The sequence below is a fragment of the Littorina saxatilis genome, linkage group LG13 (genome assembly GCF_037325665.1).
Source record: "Littorina saxatilis isolate snail1 linkage group LG13, US_GU_Lsax_2.0, whole genome shotgun sequence".
In the NCBI taxonomy this organism is placed as follows: Eukaryota; Metazoa; Mollusca; class Gastropoda; order Littorinimorpha; family Littorinidae; genus Littorina; species Littorina saxatilis.
In genome coordinates, this window is record NC_090257.1 from 39,382,405 (window position 1) to 39,402,712 (window position 20,308).

The window sequence follows — 20,308 nt, forward strand, 5'->3', positions numbered from 1 at the left end:
AGCCTCCAAGTATACATGTGGTTTAATTATCGGCATAAAAGTATTGTATAACCTGTTATGAGTAGATGGGTCAGGGGGTATCACATTCAAAAATGTTCATACGAAATCAATCAATACAATTATCCTATAGCATCAATGAAAAAAGTGTCTATATAAACACCACTCTTTTTCAAATTTACCATAATAATTATTTACACTAGCATTATACTTTTCGATCAAAAACCTTTGTTTAGCAATTTTCACAAAAACATTTAGTGTTGGGACTGTCTTATTTAATTTGGCTCCAAATATACTTTGTTTGGCAAGGAGAATAAACAAATCAAAAACAGCATCCGTATGAAAGTTGTCTAAATACCCTAAAATGACTAGCTCTTTTGACAAATTCAAATTACTGCAATGTGTGAAATTTTGACATAACCATTCTGTGAAATCAGACCAGAAAAGCTTAAGGGGATGTGCGGGGGTGATTTTTGAGCTTTTGGGCAGATTTGGGCATTTAGACATTTTGACTGTTTGGAAAACTGTGGTCATTTTTCTTTCAATTTCTGCCGTTGATGTTGCATATACATGTTTTTTTTGTGCAATAAAAATAAATTCAATACACCAACCCTCGCCTGATTGCGTTCATTTGTCTTGAACTTGCCTTATTATTGCCGATTTTCAACACCTTGATCAGCAAATTTGAGCAGACGACAGGGCGAACACTGCATGACGTTGCTTGCTACATAGCCTCCCCTGTTTGCATGTGACCGTTGTTTCGTTATTTTCCGGACTACTTCGGCTCTAACGGAACATTTTCAATGTAGGTCAATCTACGCCAACTTCCTTATACGGAGAGTATGACGTATGATGTGATCTTGATTCGTTCAACCGGGGTCACGTGGTACAACAATGGCGCTTGTTTACAAGCAGTGAAAGTACACGCTCCTGTGCAAAAATGGTTCGCACCAAGCCATCAACAACCAGAGGAGCCCCAAAATCTACGAAAAAGAGGACAGATCAAGTGAAGAATCAATGGAAGGCGAAGAAATCAGCGCAATCAGCTTCTGTGCTGGCTGACGTGGCAGAATTAGTGCCGGTTTTGGGGTCGTCTGCTAGTGCTCGCGTCGATTCCTTCGACTGAAAACATTCTCGGCACGAAGACAAGAAGTGAGTTCAAAAAAGAATCGTATGAGAGGTTTGTGTCCGGTGGAGTTGACACTAAGTCATCTGCTGCTACTGAAACCATGGTAAAAACCCAGAGGGGTGTTGTAGACTTTGCCGAAGTAGACAGTATGGTTGCAAGTCTGTGCTGTCCACAGTGTAAAAACAAGTGCTTGTCTCTTTGCACAGACTCCAGACCAACAAGTGGCTTGGCAGTATTTGCCCAGGTGAACTGTTCTTCGTGCGAAGAGCCTGTGTATGAACAGTATCTTGCGACAAAATTTAAGGCCAAGACAAAAGTGTTCGACATGAACAGACAGGCAGTGTATTCCTCACTTGCTTGTGGACTGGGAGCCACCACATTCAGAAATTTCTGTGAAAACATGGATTTAGCTGGACTTCACCACAAGACCTTTCATAGTCATACTCATGCCAGCCAACTATTCACACAACTGGAGAAATTCCGGAAGCATGTGTTCAGTGACACTGTTGCATATGTTCGAGAAGTTCATGCAAGATACTGTGGCACTACTCTTGGTGTCGACGACACCCTGAACATTATTGTGAGCTATGATGGCACCTGCCGCCTGGCTTACTCGTGGACACTCTTCGCACATTGGAGTTGGGTGTGTTGTGGACTTACTTACTGGACTCTGTGTTGATGCCCATGTCATGTGTACCTACTGCCAGGTGTGGAGTCTACGGGGCAGAAGCTGTTTCAGGAAAAGCCAGAGGAGTATGCGGCCTGGCTCGTGGACCACTTAGACAAGTGTGAGGTGAACTATAAAGGTAAATTATATCTGTTTGCACAGACATATTTGAATAGAGTTTATTTCAAATTTAAGCAACTTACTCAAATAATAGCAAATTACAAGTAAATGTAATAGTGATGAGTGGATATTATTTTCCATGCATTCCAGTGAAACTGAAAACCAAAACCAAAGGCATGGATGATGGATTAAAAAAAAAAGCGTCATAAAGACAGATCATCAATTTATGATAATAATAATGAAAGTTGTAACACATGCGTAAAAATCCAATTTGTATCTTGAATAGTTCAGGGCATGGGGGAGTGCATGTGTGTGATGAAAATAATAAGAAAACACACACAGATAGATAGACAGACAGAGAGAGAGAGAGAGAGAGAGAGAGAGAGAGAGAGAGAGAGAGAGAGAGAGAGAGCTGTATCTACAGCATCAAGAGAGATTCACAAGTCTTCAGAATCAACGGGCTTCCCAGAACTGAGGGAGCTAGAATAGTGGTCAGGGGATGGCAAATAGTACATGTATGTGTGGCACAATACAAGTGTATTTAAAAACGTTCAAATGGTATCAATTAATGCATTATGCTTAACGTTTACAATCTAACAATGTTCAGTGCACCTATACCTGCTGCTAGAAATTTAATATTCAGTAATTTGGTAATTCCATGTTTATTTCATTTTTTTCCGCATTAATTATAATTGAAGTATTAGCTGGACAATGACTGTGAATAACACATGCGCGCACACACACACACACACTTAAAAAATACTCTGTTTGCAAATTACATTTCTTATTTTGTTCTTGTTTGCAGGCTCATCAGGATGATGGAGGTGGAAGCAGCCCGTGTCATATGGCGTCGATCGGTGAACACCAACAAGCTTCGCTACACAACACTACTGTCGGACGGTGACTCCAAGACTTTTACATAGCTCAACGACATCAAGCCCTATGGTGAGGATATTCACATTGACAAGGAAGAGTGTGCGAACCATGTGAGTAAACGACTTGGTACAGCTCTTAGAGAGTTCAACTTTGGACCTGCTGCTGCTGCCAACTCTGCCCAGTTCTTCGGATTCTAGACTGGACATCACATGAAGAGGCTTGGAGCAGCCAGGATGCACAAGAGGGTGCGGAACAGTCTGAAGGCTGTGAGAGACAAGCAAAGTAAAAGGAGAGACAAAGTGTGGGCAGCCAAGTCAGAGAGACTGGAAGAACTTGTTCATGCAGCTGGAAGGTGGCCCTGCATATGCTGCAGGCATGTTCTAAGTTTTGACTAAATGTTTTAACTTAGACGGGGAATCGAGATGAGGGTCATGGTGTATGTGTGTGTGTATAAAGTGATTCCGAGGAAACTACTGGACCAATCTTGACAAAACTTAACATGAGAGTTCCTGAGTGTGATATCCCCAGATGTTTTTTTCCATTTTTTGGAAAGATGTCTTTGATGACGTCATATCCGGATTTTTTTAGGCAGTTGAGGCAGCGCTGTATCACCCTAATTTTTCAACCAAATTGATTGCAATTTTGGTAAAGCAATCTTCGACGAAGTCCGGACTATAATATTGCATTTCAGCTCAAAATCTTAAAAATAAATTAATGAGTTTGCTTGTTAAAGTTGTCATTAAAATCTAATTTTTAGTTACAAATTAAATCTTGACTGCATTGCATTCCTAATTTTTTCCTGAATTCAAAAATATATAGAAATGTCATGTTCACTCTAACAATGTGCTCATAATTACAGAAAATAGGTTTAGTAAGTACTACATATATATGGTCTCATGCTTTGCGGAGACGAGCGTGATCCGTCTCGGTATTGTTAGCCGAGACTATCTAAATGTATCTCGTAGTCTTGGTGATGACTGGTTTGTGGTGTTGATATTTAAGTTTCATACCGATTGACTAAATGTTTTTATATCGCTTTAGGCGACTTGTCATTGTTATTGTGGTTAACATTATTCTCATATATATTGTGGTTATTGTACGCGTGCAATTGATGACTTGGGTACGTTTCGTAATTTGGAGCTAGCTTGTGTGTGTGTGTGGGTGTGTGAATGTGAGCGAGTGAGCGAGCTTTTTGTGGTGTGCATGCTGTGATTGGGAGTGTGTGTATGCATTGTTTGTAACTCGGAACAAACAATTTTCCAGGTGTACTGCACATGTTTGAAATAACTTATGTTTTATGTCTTCCCTAACTTTTAAACGGTGTCTCTAAGGTGTGAAAAACATTCCTCAGTGTGGAATTTGGTGATACATGTATGTATTTTGAGTTTAATTACAACTATCAATGGTTTCAAAACAAATTGTGTGCGTTTTTGCCTTTTCCTCAGTTTGCATGTTTTGACATTTGGGAACAACATGATTTCAAATCTACTGGTTAGATTTCTGTGAAATTCTGCATACTTGTACTTTTACATACTATCTACAGAGTTACCATTTGAATAATGAATCGGAAAAGAAATGTTGGCTTTACGATTTTTTTAATATTAAATTTTACGCAAAATTTCAACATTATGATAAAAAAAAATTTTTTTAAATAACTGTAATACTCACAGAAAAAATAAATGGTAAATCTGTAGATATGATCTAAATCTATATTTATGCAAAATATTGGACAGAAATCGAGCATTTGGATATGGAAAAAACGGTTCCTAAAATCCAATATGGCTGCTGTTTACTTTCCTGTTTCTATAGCAACGACATACACAATAAACAAACACATTAACGTTTCTTAATTCAGAGACCATCAGTATTATAACAAAAGCGACACAAACAGTGCTGATCATCATATATGGAAAATAGCGATTTGGCCCTCACATGGCCTTAACTCTTGTGCACTCCCAAAACAAATGTTCTAAGGTTTCCTCTTCCTGTGTACAGAAGCTACAGAGTGATGTGTCAGAAATTTTCATCAAAAATAACAGGCGTTGAGTGGGAAAAATTCTATGTAGTATTCTATATTGGAACCACCTTAGGTATGTGTCTTGTGTAGTTCGCCTTATTGTCAGAAATACCTTTCCAACATTTACATCAAAATTCAATAAATTAGCCCATTTTTCCATGCACTGTAGATTGCCATCATTTTTCACAAGATGGGTATATATATGTTTTACTCCACCTTTAGCTATTTGTTTCCATACAACATCATCACCAATATGAAAAACATTGTTTAAAACTGCATCTAACTTTAGTCTTTTATGAAAATTCTTAACTGAGCGCATAACGCCCTCGAAAAAGACAAAATTCAGTTGTAAATTTGGATGTTTCAATTTAAAATCGTTATATGACAAAAACCCATCGGCTCTCATCAAGTGACCGACTGTAATAATGCCGTTTTCCATCCAATTCCTGTTAAAAATAACCTTTTTATCTATGCAAATATGTACATTATAATACAGACGCTCTGAAGCAAAATCACTCAAGGAGATGGGGACACATGGGGTATTCCTAGAAAATCGTCTACTAACACAGCTGAGAACCCGATCAAGTAACACAGCAAATCTATGCTTTTGCTTGAACAGGTAGCTGGGACAGACACAGGTCAAATTTATGAGAGGATTCAGAGACGGTATCCATGCCACACCTTTGTCTCATGGAAAAGACCTCGGTCATTCTCCCAGAAGTGGAGGTGGCTGATTACACCTAATCTTCTCACTGCTAGCTTTTCACTGAGATAAAGCGACTTGAAGTTTTGACCAATGGGACAATAAAGTAATCACCCCCAAAAGTGACGTATGGCTGCCTAAATGGCGGGGTAAAAGTGGTCATACACGTAAAAACACGAGTGAACATGGGAGTTTCAGCCCACGAAGGAAGAAGAGGAGAAGAAGAGAAATCAAAAGGAAAAATAAATAAATTAGCTGACCTCCAGTGACCTCACACATGACGTCAATGGGGCTTCCCTCGGCGGATGGGATGTAGGGGAAGTTGGTGACGTCAGGCGGGACGCTGCCGGGCAAACGCAGGACCAAGCTGAACAGTCGTTGGTCCCAGCGGAACGGCTCTTTGGTCAGCTCTGTGCCAGGAACCGCATTGTTCATTGGAAGGTTCAGCTGTAAAAGTGTAAAAGATTTTGAATACAGGATTTGACTATTTTTAGGTGTCCCTGAAGTTTGAAGCTCGAATCTAAAGAAACTCCAAGGAACTTTCTGCATCTTATTTCTCTTCTGCTTTGATCATAACAGATTTCTTAAAAAATTTTTTTAAAAAAACCTGATTTGTAGGAATGAATCTAGAATAAGCGGAAAAAAGGTCAAACTGCAAAGATTTTATTTACTTGATTACAGTTGGAATCCTTTCCTTATTTGACAGAGACAGAGGTAAACAGGCAACGATTTAAGAAAAAGTACATGTATATCACAGCACTTTTGTTAAAATTCAAACAGACAACTTGGCAAAGCCAAAGTAAAGCACGCACCGACACATTCTCTCTCAATATTCCACTCTATCTGCTTCTAAAAACATTACAATTACATGCTACTGGAAAAAAAGCTTCCAATGCTCACCTCTTGATGTACACCAGTGTGAGATGTAAGAGAACCGCCGTCAGTTATCACAATGATCAGTGCCGACTCCAGGTAAAATGGACACCGACCCTGCAAAACACACACTGGAGTTTACTAAAGGGAGGCAATCAACAGGAAATAGAAAAGTTGTCTACCTTGGTCCAGCTAGCTTTAGATCATTATTATACATGTAGAACTGTATATATTATATTTATCAGCTTGTCTGTCATTTTGGTCTTTAAAAGTTAATTTGATGTCAGTTTCAAATACAAAGAAAAGCTCTTGTTCTTGTGGTACTTGTTTTTTTTTTCTTGTACAATGTAACCGGGTGAAAATCAGCTGATCAAGTTCATTCATAAAGCGTTTTAACTGCACTTAGAATATTGACCACCCTGAAACATCTACATCACATCTTTTCTTCCCCAAACTGCCGCTAAAGTAAAAGCCTCTATAATTCAGCTGATCATGCCAAAATTATGCCTTTCTGTAAATAAAAGGCGTTCACTATAACAGTATGGTCTGCACTCATGGTCACAGCAACAGCGTTGATCAATAAAGCTCTCCCTCTCTGCAGTGCACTTTGAAACCTGTTGCAGCCAAATCCCCCCCCCCCCCCCCCCCCCATGTTAATTTCACACCTGTCACATTTTCTGCTCACAACCATGGCAAATTTACCTCCATTTACCCGACTTTCTCAAATTTAGGAGGTCTTTATCAAGGAGTTTTGCCGTATCACTGACTTATAAAAAGCACTTCAAAACTTTGTTCAATAGCTTTGTTTGGTGCCAACCCCTGTACAGCAGCTAGATACACACCTGTCCGTAAGTGTCGACCCCGCTCTGCATGCGGAAGACGTTGAGGAGGTCGAAGGCGTACTTGATGGAATGGCCCATATTGGTCAGGCCGCCCGCCTTGAGGTTCTTCAGCTCGGCGGTGAACGTTCCTGCCGTTTCCTTCCACCCAGCCTGCACACACCACATCACCGGGTTCGAGCTTCTGCGTTTGCTTTTTGTCATTGAATATTTAGGCTCAAAGGATTATTTCAATGAATATTTAGGCTCAAAGGATTGTTTTAATGAATATTTAGGTTCGAAGGATTATTTCAATCTGTTCACTGATATCAAAAAGCTTTGTTGGTGTGGGTGGGCGAGTATGAAATACTGATGCGGCAAGTATCTACACCTGTGACTGAGCGCGTTCCCAATGTGAAACTTTCGACAGACTTCACCTGTGATGACTGTTCAAAGCCTTTGGTTTTGTCATTGAATATTTAGGCTCAAAGGATTATTTCAATCTGTTCACTGACATTAAGCTTTGTTGGTGTGGGTGGGCAAGTATGAAATACTGATGCGGGTGTCTACACCTGTGACTGAGCGCGTTCGCAATCTGAAACTTTTGACGGCCTTCACCTATGATGGTTGTATGAACGTTTGTATTTGTAATTACAGAAGTTACACTGTTTTCTGGACACAGAATAAGACGGAAGCAAAGAAAATAATGATGCATGCCCAACACTATTGGTATCTCTTGATATCTGCATGGGTTAGTGAGCTTCCATCCCTGAGTGATCTTGTATTTTCTTAAATCTTATGTCCGTGTGTTCGTGCGCAATTGTCAATAAACGATACATGTATGCATGTGTGTGTGTACCTTTGAGAGGGGGAAAAAAGTGTCCTTTTAAAGTTTTATGTTTCAAACAATCAATGTTTTTCTTTAAAAAAAAATATCAGTATTGCATTTCGCATGACAAGGAAAAGAAGCAATTGTTCTTGTTGGAATTTGCAAGATAAAATCTAATTCATACTGCTGTTCATGTACAAATGTTGCATGTACTCATAACTTTATGCAAACCACAGCTTGGGCAGACCTGCGCTGACTCCAATGAAAGAGACTAGACTGACAGCATAATCAGAACCGACAACAGCTGTTGGTATCATTCTAAACTATGCGACATTTTCAATAGCAACAGGTCACTTGAGTGCTAAGGGTTAATTGCCCTTCCGTTTCCTCTAACTTTAGAAAAGCTACATATACATGCCAATCATTAAGTGACTACCCTCAAAAACTCTTGACTCAGCTGTTCAACTGATACGGTACTGTGGAACTGATGCTGTTCAACTGATACGGTACTGTGGAACTGATGCTGTGCTGTTCATTTTCACTCAGTTATGTATTTTCATTCTTCAGTTTGTTCTTCTTTTGCACAGGTTGACCTGTTATTTTTTTCAGGCTATAAATACAAATGAAAACCTGGGGTGACTGGATTTATCCATACCAAGCCAATATTAATTATTATATTCCAAATACCTGCCAGACACAGTGGTACCTGAGATAAAAGAACTCGTTTTAACCCAGCCAAAAATGTCCCTGCATTCAAGTTGTCTGTTGTCACAGGCACATATTTTAGCAAAGATTATAGAAAAGGAGAAAACAGGTGTCCATTCATGGGAGCGGCCTCACATCAGTCATCACAGGTGGCATGGTACCATTGTGTTTGGCCTCCCTTGCATATCCTCCTCAAGTTGGGTGATGGTCTTTTGAATAATCAATGATTAAACCAAACTTTTTCAGGGATTCTTCTTTTTCTCCTGCATTCATGAGCTGCAACTCCCACGTACATTTGTATTTTGTTCAAGTGGGTTCAAGACAGTTGCCATTTCAGACAGCCAAACTCCATTTCAGGGGATGCATGCTGGGTATTTTCATGTTTCTATAACCCACCAAACTCTGACATGAATCACAGGCTCTTTTCCGTGTGTACTTGGCCTTGTGCCTGCGTGAACACATGAAGGGGGATAAGGCACTGGCAGGTCTGCACATAAGATGACCCAGGAGATCAGAAAAATCTCCAGCCTTAACTCACCAGGCGCAATCAAGATTCAAACCCAGAACCTTCCATACAGAAGGCGGACGTATTAATCACAAGGCTACATAATTGCACTCTTCTTCTATTGGGGATTGATCCTGCTTGAGAATTTCACCGAGTATTTCTATGACTAGTGCAGCAAATTTCATCAGTCACAGAGTTGCCTTTACATTCTGATTCTTTCTTTATTTGGTGTTTAACGTCGTTTTCAACCACGAAGGTTATATCGCGACGGGGAAAGGGGGGAGATGGGATAGAGCCACTTGTCAATTGTTTCTTGTTCACAAAAGCACTAATCAAACATTTGCTCCAGGGGCTTGCAACGTAGTACAATGTATTACCTTACTGGGAGAATGCAAGTTTCCAGTACAAAGGACTTAACATTTCTTACATACTGCTTGACTAAAATCTTTACAAAAATTGACTATATTCTATACAAGAAACACTTAACAAGGGTAAAAAGAGAAACAGAATCTGTTAGTCGCCTCTTACGACATGCTGGGGAGCATCAGGTAAATTCTTCCCCCTAACCCGCGGGGGGTTGCCTTTACATGAGAGGGTATCTACAGCCCAGGTAAAATTCATGTGCCATACATAGCGATGAACAGGTCATTCAGGGACAAAGATTCATTCACACAAACACTGCTCCAAATGTGGGGTATTTCATGCATTTGAATGATACATTCTTGGAGGGGGTGGGAGGGAGGTGCTTGGAACATATTATAGTGTTTTAGCCGGGATAAATATAAGGAAGTTAACATACATTTTTCTGGCTGAAGGTACCACTAACAAAAAGGAACATTTTATAGTGAGGTTGTTACATACACTGAAGCATACCTCTGTGTATATGTGTGCACATGCAGATGTATCGCACATGCAAGCATACCACATAGGTCATGGACCTAGACTAGAGATGACCTGTTGGTTTTCCATCATTAAAAATTCATTTACTGTCCTCATGTGCCAGCATGGCTCGTACTGTTGATGTGGATGTCCTAACTAAGTTTAAATTGGCTGATAACGCCCCTTCACTTTAATTGCTGACTAATAGAGTTTAACTTCCTCTTAAGACGGGCGCAGTGGCAAGACGTCGGCCTCCTAATCGGAAGGCTGTGTGTTTGAATCCCGGTCGCTGCCACCTGGTGGGTTAAAAGTGGAGATTTTTCTGATCTCCCAGGTCAACTTATGTGCAGACCTGCTTGTGACTTAACCCCCTTCGTGTGTACACGCAAGCACAAGACCATGTGCGCACGGAAAAGATCATGTAATCCATGACAGAGCTCGGTGGGTTATAGAAACACGAAAATACCCAGCATGCTTCCCCCGAAATATAGAGTGCTGTCCCTTCTGCGCTGAGCGGCTGCACTTCAGGGCTCTCTCATATTTCGTACTGTGCGCCTTGAGGCGAGATATGTGCGCGATATAAATTCTCGTGTTTATTTTTATTTATTTATTTATTACTCTTCGACCAGTTGGCCAATATTGAGACAGGTATTGGTAATACATGTATGCTGAAGATATGGTGTAATATTTTGACTCGAACAAGCTCACTGCAGCTGTCTTCTTCGACTAACCAGCATTGACTTTCGCTGTGAGCTTATGATCTTTATCCTGCGCATGTGTGCACATGGGGGTGTTCTGACACCGAATAGAGTCTGAACAAAATTGATTCTGAGAAATAAATCTTACGCCAAAGGTGGGATTCGAACCCACGTTGATAACGACGAACAGTTTATAAAACTGGCGTGCTACTTTCTTTCTTTATTTGGTGTTTAACGTCGTTTTCAACCACGAAGGTTATATCGCGACGGGGAAATGGGGGAGATGGGATAGAGCCACTTGTCAATTGTTTCTTGTTCACAAAAGCACTAATCAAACATTTGCTCCAGGGGCTTGCAACGTAGTACAATATATTACCTTACTGGGAGAATGCAAGTTTCCAGTACAAAGGACCTAACATTTCTTACATACTGCTTGACTAAAAGGCGTGCTACTGACTGAGCCACAAACCAAATACATGTATGAACATCAGCAGTTTGTCTAACAGTGGCCAGTGGTATCACTCAGCAGTTTGTCTAACAGTGGCCAGTGGTACCACTCAGCAGTTTGTCTAACAGTGGCCAGTGGTACCACTCAGCAGTTTGTCTAACAGTGGCCAGTGGTACCACTCAGCAGTTTGTCTAACAGTGGCCAGTGGTACCACTCAGCAATGTGATATGCCCCTCCGACAAGAGGACACCTCCCATGAAAGAATACCTTCTGTTTTACCTTTGTCTATTTATTATCTTAACCAAAACATAATGTGACGCCACCTGCAATGCAGGGACACTTGGACTTGTTCCCCGAGTGTCCTGTTGTCATAGTACCACTATTTCAAACTAATTTATACATTATTCTGTTTGCATCTACCTTTTCTTTGACCCGACCCCTTTGTGTTACAAGTAAACTAAAACGCACTTTTCATTGGTATAACAGCAAGTTCTACAGTCTGTACTTACAATTTCTTTGTGTTTTTGCATTGTCCCTTTCTCAAACTTGAAGAAGGGACCCTGTAGTCTTCAGCAAAATGTTCAGCAATCTTGTTACTGCCTGCAGTGTACATTATATCACAACAAGCAATAACAACATGCTTGCTTTCATGAACAAGCTCACCGACAAGATTTTTTAAATTTTTTTTTATATAACTGCCTCCTACTGCTCTGGATGAAACATCACAGCTGCAACTCTGCAGGGCAATGCACAGAGGAAAGACCAATGTTGCCAACTGACTTTATATTGCTGATGCTACATCTGATACACTGAATCATGCGTGCACACTGCACATTGGGTCAGAAGAGCTAAGCGGCATGTGATGCAAGTCCCAAGGACAACAGAAATGACCATACTTGGTCTTTCGTTTCAGTCACGCCTCGCCAACAACATCAAAACAGACGTCCATTTTCACTTCAGTTTCAAAACACACAGCATGCACATAAAACTTACATTTTTACAAGAACATACAGGCATTCTCTCAATCTTTCACAGTAAAAACACAAACCAACCAACCAAAACAATCATACACACACACAAACAATGACATGTAAAATTCACAAGTCATGCACACACACACAACCAGGTGAAACTTAGGCTCCAAGGGTCAGTCTCCTGAAAACTGGTTTGGTGATGCTGCCTATTAAAATGAGTTCTTTATTTGTATGTGGAGCAGTAAAGCCTAAAGGGCTCTTCATTTAGTAAAGTACAGAGGTTCTGTCTTTTGTGATGTTAAAGGCACACCCCTTCCCGTGTAAAAAGTTCCAACTGTCTCAGATCTGACCAGGCCTTTACATGGGATAAGACATCCCTCCACTTGGCCCCATTCCTGAAATAGACAGCCCGGGTGCTCTCTCTGCAAATTTTATGATCAATTAAATTTTTTTAAATCTAATTCATCGCAAAATTCCAACTGGCCACAGCAAGCAGTCAGGGTGTTGATGTTTGGCATTGGATTGGATTGGATTGGATAAGATAAGATTTACAGTCCAGTGAGGTTACCCTCATGGAAATTCGGGCTGCTTTCTCCCCGGGGAAAGCGAGCTGCCATACAGTATACGGCGCTACCCATTTTTTTTTTCCTGCATGCGTGTATTCATGTTTCCTGAGTCTTAATGCCGTGTGAGATGGATTTTTTTTTACTTTATTCCAAATCCCACGGGTATTTGATGGACATTTTTATCTATGCCTATACAATTTTGCCAGGAAAGACCCTTTTGTCAATCGTGGGATCTTTAACGTGCACACCCCAATGTAGTGTACACGAAGGGACCTCGGTTTTTCGTCTCATCCGAAAGACTAGCACTTGAACCCACCACCTAGGTTAGGAAAGGGGGGAGAAAATTGCGGCCTGACCCAGGCCTGAACACGCAACCTCTCGCTTCCGAGCGCAAGTGCGTTACCACTCGGCCACCCAGTCCCTGAGACCAAAACAGAGGAATAGTCGTATCCCATGTAAAAGCCAAGATCTGAGACGGTCAAATTGTTTTCATGGGAAGAAGTGTGCCTTTAAATTGAGAAAAAGGAGAGACTGAAAGAATAGGTTTAACTTTTATGTCAACATGTATTGATAATTTTGAAACAGATGTGTAAGAAAAGTAAGTATTTATGCAGTAGAAAAAAGAACTTTGCACAAAAGGTGGCAAACACTTAAAAAAAAACTTATGCTTGGGAGATTTAGACATGACTCATCTGATTTGAAAGCAATTCAGTGAGAAGTGAATTTAGGGTATTTTCCGCCCAAACCTTGGAGGTTGGTAGGTAGGACTGGAGTAATACGAAAATGACAGGTGAGGAATTCACATTTTAGACTAGTATTTTGTTGTGTCTGTGTTACGGCAAATGGCAAATAACAAATACGCTCAAGTCAACCTGAGAAAACAGAACGTCTGCTCTCTATAGACCAGTTTTAAGAAAAGTGACCCCTATAGTCTTAGTGCTTTGAAGGAGCTGTCTGATGTTATAAATAAGAACAAGAGATTCACCCAAATTAAAAAGGAGTGTATTGGCAAGATTGTGCTAGAGAATTTTTTAAAAGCATATTCAGCTTTGAATGCAATGTCTGTTCTCTGACATACATGCCTGGGCTTGAGGTAAAGGTATGACGAATGTCCAGCAGCTTTAACCTGTATGTACTATTAATAAACTGTATTTTTAAAGGGAAAGTTGATGTTCATATCCCAGATTTAACCTACAAACGATAAACTGTAATTCTATAGTGAAAGTCGATGTTCATAAAATGTCCCATGTGTGTTCTGTTAATAGTTCTGACCACCTTAAGGAAATGCAGATTCAAAATTCTTATGCCCTTTAACCGTCGACATGACCATCCTCAGATGACACGAGACTGGAGCTCGTCGCGATATAACCTTCGTGGTTGAAAACGACGTTAAACACCAAATAAAAAAATGTTAAAAAAAAAAACCGAGACTGGAGTCGTCACAGTGTGATGCAATTCTTTTCCGTCATGTTTGATTTTCAGTGAAGTCAGTGAAAGGCAAACTTTTTTAAATTCCATAGGGCAAATTGACTTTAGATTTATTTCTTCCTCAACAGAAACGTAGGCAACTGATTACCGAACAGTAATTAGAGAACTTGTGGAGAGAAACAAAACAAGTCGCGTAAGGCGAAAATACAACATTTAGTCAAGTAGCTGTCGAACTCACAGAATGAAACTGAACGCAACGCAACGCAGCAAGACCGTATACTCGTAGCATCGTCACTCCACCGCCCGTGGCAAAGGCAGTGCCAGTGGAATTGACAAGAAGAGCGGGGTATTCGTTGCGCTGAGAAGGATAGCACGCTTTTCTGTACCTCTCTTCGTTTTAACTTTCTGAGCGTCTTTTTAATCCAAACATATCATATCTATATGTTTTTGGAATCAGGAACCGACAAAGAATAAGATGAAAGTGTTTTTAAATTGATTTCGAAAAAAAAATTTTGATAATAATTTTTATATTTTTAATTTTCAGAGCTTGTTGTTAATCCAAATATAACATATTTATATGTTTTTGGAATCAGCAAATGATGGAGAATAAGATAAACGTAAATTTGGATCGTTTTATAAAAAAAATATTTTTTTACAATTTTCAGATTTTTAATGACCAAAGTCATTAATTAATTTTTAAGCCACCAAGCTGAAATGCAATACCGAAGTCCGGGCTTCGTCGAAGACTACTTGACCAAAATTTCAACCAATTTGGTTGAAAAATGAGAGCGTGACAGTGCCGCCTCAACTTTCACGAAAAGCCGGATATGACGTCATCAAAGACATTTATCGAAAAAAAGAAAAAAACGTTCGGGGATATCAATCCCAGGAACTCTCATGTAAAATTTCATAAAGATCGGTCCAGTAGTTTAGTCTGAATCGCTCTACACGCACGCACGCACGCACGCACACACATACACACACACACACCACGACCCTCGTTTCGATTCCCCCTCTATGTTAAAACATTTAGTCAAAACTTGACTAAATGTAAAAATCACTTTTTACCACTAGTATTGTGCTGAGAACAAATTCATTCACAGTTAGTCTTTTTTCATCCGTTATTGGAACAAGAACAAATTAATTTACAATTCATATTGATAATGATATAATTGCTTGTGTTAATATTTATAACATCAGAAGCTCCTGTGAAGGTTGAACAAATCGGTCCTGCCACGCCAGCACCCAAGGTGAAGGTCAACACGGGGAAGACGGTTGTCTGCACTCTTGGAGACACCATCTGGAGACAACCTCACACCATTTCTGACCTTCCATCAGCATTGCATTCATACCTGCTCAAACATTTATTTTTCCATTTGCTTGTCATGAATGTATGAACCTGCAAGTCACTGTTGTCAATTTGTCTTTTTTTCTCTCCATTGGTTTCATTTTCTGTGAAATCATTATCTAAATGAAACTTTGAAGTTTTTTTCTTTGTTTTGTCATTTCTTGTCTGTCAATGCAATTTTTTTTTATGACAGTTAACGAAGTTTCAGATGATTTCTTGCTGATCACTAAGAATAGGCTACTCTACACTTTTTTCATGATTACTGTTTTTTGTCATTCAGAATGACGAGGAGAATGTAGTTTTCTACTAATTATTCACACAAGCTTTATAAACGTTTAGCACTCTCTTTGCATGATCTGACTTCGCACGGCCAATGATGCTGCAGGTGGTCTCTCTTCCCCGCGTGACCTTTCGTATGCAAATGCGACCCGGTTGCTGGGCATACATTTTTTCCGTCCCACAATCCTCCCGCAGACCGGGGAAGAAAATGGCGGGTGTGTGTCGCAAATAACGGCCTCTTGGACTAAAATGTTCAACGCACCGCACCGACAGTTCCACCCGGATTTAATTTTCGCTACGAAGCATCTACACGTTGCAAATTATCAGAAGTGATAACTTCTGGCGGCCGATTCCACCGCAGTTTTGTTATTTACCTTCACATTCGCTGGAGGATCTTCGAATGTCAGGAGCATGTACCTGTCCCATCGGCTATTTGGATCGCGGGCCCTAATCTGAATAAAGAAATAACGAAAGAATCATTAAAACTGGATCATTTAGTTAGCTGAAGCGAAAAGGATACCCGTTCGCTCACCGAAGTGTCCGAAAAATATCACATTTTCCACGTCTGTTACCTTCATAAAAGTCTCAACAGCAGCCTTAGCTACATCGATCAACGTGGTTCCAAGATACGTGCGTTGGTTCATAGACGCACTAGTATCGACCAAAAATAAAATAATGGTCATAATGAGTCCCCAAAACACCAGTTTGACTGATTACGGCAACACCGACCGCGTAAAACGGCGGTATATTGCGGAAAAAACTGTCAATCTCTTCCCCGTCGAACAATGGCGCACTACTAGTGGCTGCTCCACCAGCAGCCTGCACGCCACGAATTCTGTTCACGTGACCTCGGCGCCATTAGATTCTGATTGGACAAGTAGGATGGTTAGGGACCAGTCCTTGTGTGAAAAAGATGTGATTAGAGAAGCAAAAAAAATGCACTTAAATCTTGGAAATGTTAGTCGATTAGAAACATTTTCTTTTTTCATAGGGCTGTTGGCGGTGTGTCTAATCCTTCTTTAGTTGCAATGTTATGTCAAAAAATCATACTAGAATGCAGCACAATGATTCTCCCTCAATTGACCTACTTTTTCTTTAGCAGACAACACCCTTGTTCCGTGTTTGTCGTACATATTTTGATGTGTGATTGAACTCTTCGCTGTTGGATAATGTCACCGTGAAAAGTGTTGGCAACAAACTTCGAAGTACCTCGCTACAACAGACACGTGTGGAAATTAGCCAGGCTAGCTGCCAATTATTGAAATGCTGATGCGAGGTCATTGTGATCTAAATATAGAACACAGTTATTCTGAAATCGTCAGCGAGCACATGGAGCATGATGACGGGAAGCACAAAAGGTTAAAACCTCTGAGTGCGGTGGCTTGAAGATGTTCAGAATTATCTTGTCTCTGCGCGAAAGTTAAAGAAAGACTCTTATAGTCGAAACTTACAGCTACACTGATTACTTCCCGTGAATAAAGATCACGCAAATAAGGCACCACCCAGTCATTTACGCAGGTAGGATAAGAGCATACTAGTCTTGGTTTCGCTTGAAAAGGCAGGTATACAGTGGAACCCCCTTTTAAAGACACCCCTCCCCCCTCCCCCTTTTTAAGACCCTGTTTTCTCAGTTTTTCTTCATAACCTCTGTAAATTTAACCACATTTTCAGACTGACTCACTCCTTTTCTCAGTCAGACCGTATTAATATAGGTCCCTGGTCAGACTTTCTATGATATTTCAGGAGGTCTTAAAAGGGTGTCACTTTTCTACTGTGATCAGTCTCCACTGTACAAACAACTGATCAGTCTCGTGCTGTACAAACAACTGATCAGTCTCCACTGTACAAACAACTGATCAGTCTCCACTGTACAAACAACTGATCAGTCTCCACTGTACAAACAACTGATCAGTCTCCACTGTACAAACAACTGATCAGTCTCGTGCTGTACAAACAACTGATCAGTCTCGTGCTGTACAAACAACTGATCAGTCTCCACTGTACAAACAACTGATCAGTCTCCACTGTACAAACAACTGATCAGTCTCGTGCTGTACAAACAACTGATCAGTCTCGTGCTGTACAAACAACTGATCAGTCTCCACTGTACAAACAACTGATCAGTCTCCACTGTACAAACAACTGATCAGTCTCGTGCTGTACAAACAACTGATCAGTCTCCACTGTACAAACAACTGATCAGTCTCGTGCTGTACAAACAACTGATCAGTCTCGTGCTGTACAAACAACTGATCAGTCTCCACTGTACAAACAACTGATCAGTCTCGTGCTGTACAAACAACTGATCAGTCTCCACTGTACAAACAACTGATCAGTCTCCACTGTACAAACAACTGATCAGTCTCCACTGTACAAACAACTGATCAGTCTCGTGCTGTACAAACAACTGATCAGTCTCCACTGTACAAACAACTGATCAGTCTCCACTGTACAAACAACTGATCAGTCTCCACTGTACAAACAACTGATCAGTCTCCACTGTACAAACAACTGGGCTGGGTGGCCGAGTGGTAACGCACTTGCGCTCGGAAGCGAGAGGTTGCGTGTTCAGGCCTGGGTCAGGCCGCAATTTTCTCCCCCCTTTCCTAACCTAGGTGGTGGGTTCAAGTGCTAGTCTTTCGGATGAGACGAAAAACCGAGGTCCCTTCGTGTACACCACATAGGGGTGTGCACGTTAAAGATCCCACGATTGACAAAAGGGTCTTTCCTGGCAAAATTGTATAGGCATAGATAAAAATGTCCATCAAATACCCGTGGGACTTGGAATAAAGTAAAAAAAATTCCATCTCACACGGCATAAGTCTCAATGCGCCACTAATAGTCAGAATGTTGACCCTGGGCGTTAAATGGAAGAAGAAGAACTGATCAGTCTCCACTGTACAAACAACTGATCAGTCTCCACTGTACAAACAACTGATCAGTCGACAGCCTGGCTACTGTTTGTGCACGCATGGGGTGTTTTTTTCCCGGATTTTGTTCTGCAGATTGACATAGGTGTAAATTAAGACGTCACTTTAGCAAATAATCTATCCGATTGCATATCATTTTATGTAGCCGGGAACTGAGCAGCGGACATGCTGCACTGAGATGTTTGTCGTGAAAGATGCCTAGTCAGTGTAGTGTACTACTGAGGTGAAAGCCAGCATAAGACGGATCTGTATCATGTACTGATGCTGTCTTGTGCAGAGGCTAAATTCGGTCTTCAGTATTATTGCCCTCATCCGCAGCACCATAAACATAGTATAGAGATTCACAAGGTCAGAATCCTGACCTTGTTAGATATTTAAAGATATTCAAGCAAATCAATGTAGTCGGCAGTGCAGATGGGAGTGTATGCCTTTAGCCGACCGCGGTAAAAGTCACTTTCAAGGGTCAGTTTCCTCTGCCGCATATGGACTACACGGGTCCCCCCCGCCTGGGGGGGGGGGGGGGGTTGTTTGTCTGTTTAACGCCCAGCCGACCACGAAGGGCCATATCAGGGCGGTGCTGCTTTGACATATAACGTGCGCCACACACAAGACAGAAGTCGCAGCACAGGCTTCATGTCTCACCCAGTCACATTATTCTGACACCGGACCAACCAGTCCTAGCACTAACCCCATAATGCCAGACACCAGGCGGAGCTGTCACTAGATTACCAATTTTAAAGTCTTAGGTATGACCCGGCCGGGGTTCGAACCCACGACCTCCCGATCACGGGGCGGACGCCTTACCACTAGGCCCCTCACCACTGAGTGAAAAAGACAACTCTAGGCTGTTTACTAATACAGCTCTACTAATACAGCTCAACATGACATCAGCTAAGAGATACGCACACAATGGATTTTTTTTTTTGCGGCATTGAATGATCCGTAATATTTGAACGACGGAAGACTATCGGCCGTGCTTGATAGGTTTCGTCACTTGTGACAAGCTTGCTTGTGGTCATCAGTCTGACAAGAAATATTGACACAATCATGGCACTCATTTTACCGAGACCAACTTTGGGGGACAATAGCATAATTATCCACTGAGACGCCGAACCTGACTGAAAGACAAATGTGACGCGGTCGGCGTTTGTCTTTCTTCCGCAGCTGATACCGGCTACCCCTCCCCCTTCCATTCCCACTTATTCCGCGGCGGTTTTCTGCCAGTAATTAAAGATCCGGCACAAACACTGACATGTTACACACACGCACACACATACCACACACACACGCACGCACGCGCGCGCACGCACGCACGCACGCACGCACACACACACACACACACACACACTAGTGGCGCCATTGAGCCAATTTCAATTTTCGTATTTTATCGAGCGGAAATAATGTTGATGCTATGAAACTGAAAGCAGTGTTTATCTCACGATGATTGCATCAGTTTTAACAACGCGTTTGTCTGTTTTTAGAAACCAGCTCACAGAACCTCGTTAAAGGACTAGTCAAC

At 41.1% G+C, this 20,308-nt stretch overlaps 1 protein-coding gene and 1 long non-coding RNA gene across 3 annotated transcripts in view; one reads left to right on the forward strand and one right to left on the reverse strand.

The window, feature by feature from the left end:
- The window catches only part of LOC138945701 (integrator complex subunit 6-like), a 38,590-nt gene extending 21,857 nt beyond the window's left edge, over positions 1-16,733 (reverse strand). The window contains exons 1-5 of one of the 2 annotated variants that reach the window (XM_070317191.1): positions 16,432-16,733; positions 16,234-16,311; positions 7,225-7,374; positions 6,410-6,499; positions 5,770-5,956 (exon numbers count right to left, since the gene is read on the reverse strand). In XM_070317191.1, coding sequence (XP_070173292.1) covers positions 5,770-5,956; positions 6,410-6,499; positions 7,225-7,374; positions 16,234-16,311; positions 16,432-16,542 — 616 coding nt within the window. In that variant the 5' untranslated portion in view covers positions 16,543-16,733. The remainder of the gene's footprint in view (positions 1-5,769; positions 5,957-6,409; positions 6,500-7,224; positions 7,375-16,233; positions 16,312-16,431) is intronic. The other variant, XM_070317190.1, reaches the window with a different exon arrangement.
- On the forward strand, positions 457-4,732 carry LOC138945700 (uncharacterized). Its single transcript, XR_011449089.1, has 2 exons — positions 457-1,932; positions 2,719-4,732. It is a non-coding gene; the product is annotated as an uncharacterized lncRNA (long non-coding RNA).
- Positions 16,734-20,308: the final 3,575 nt, after the last annotated feature.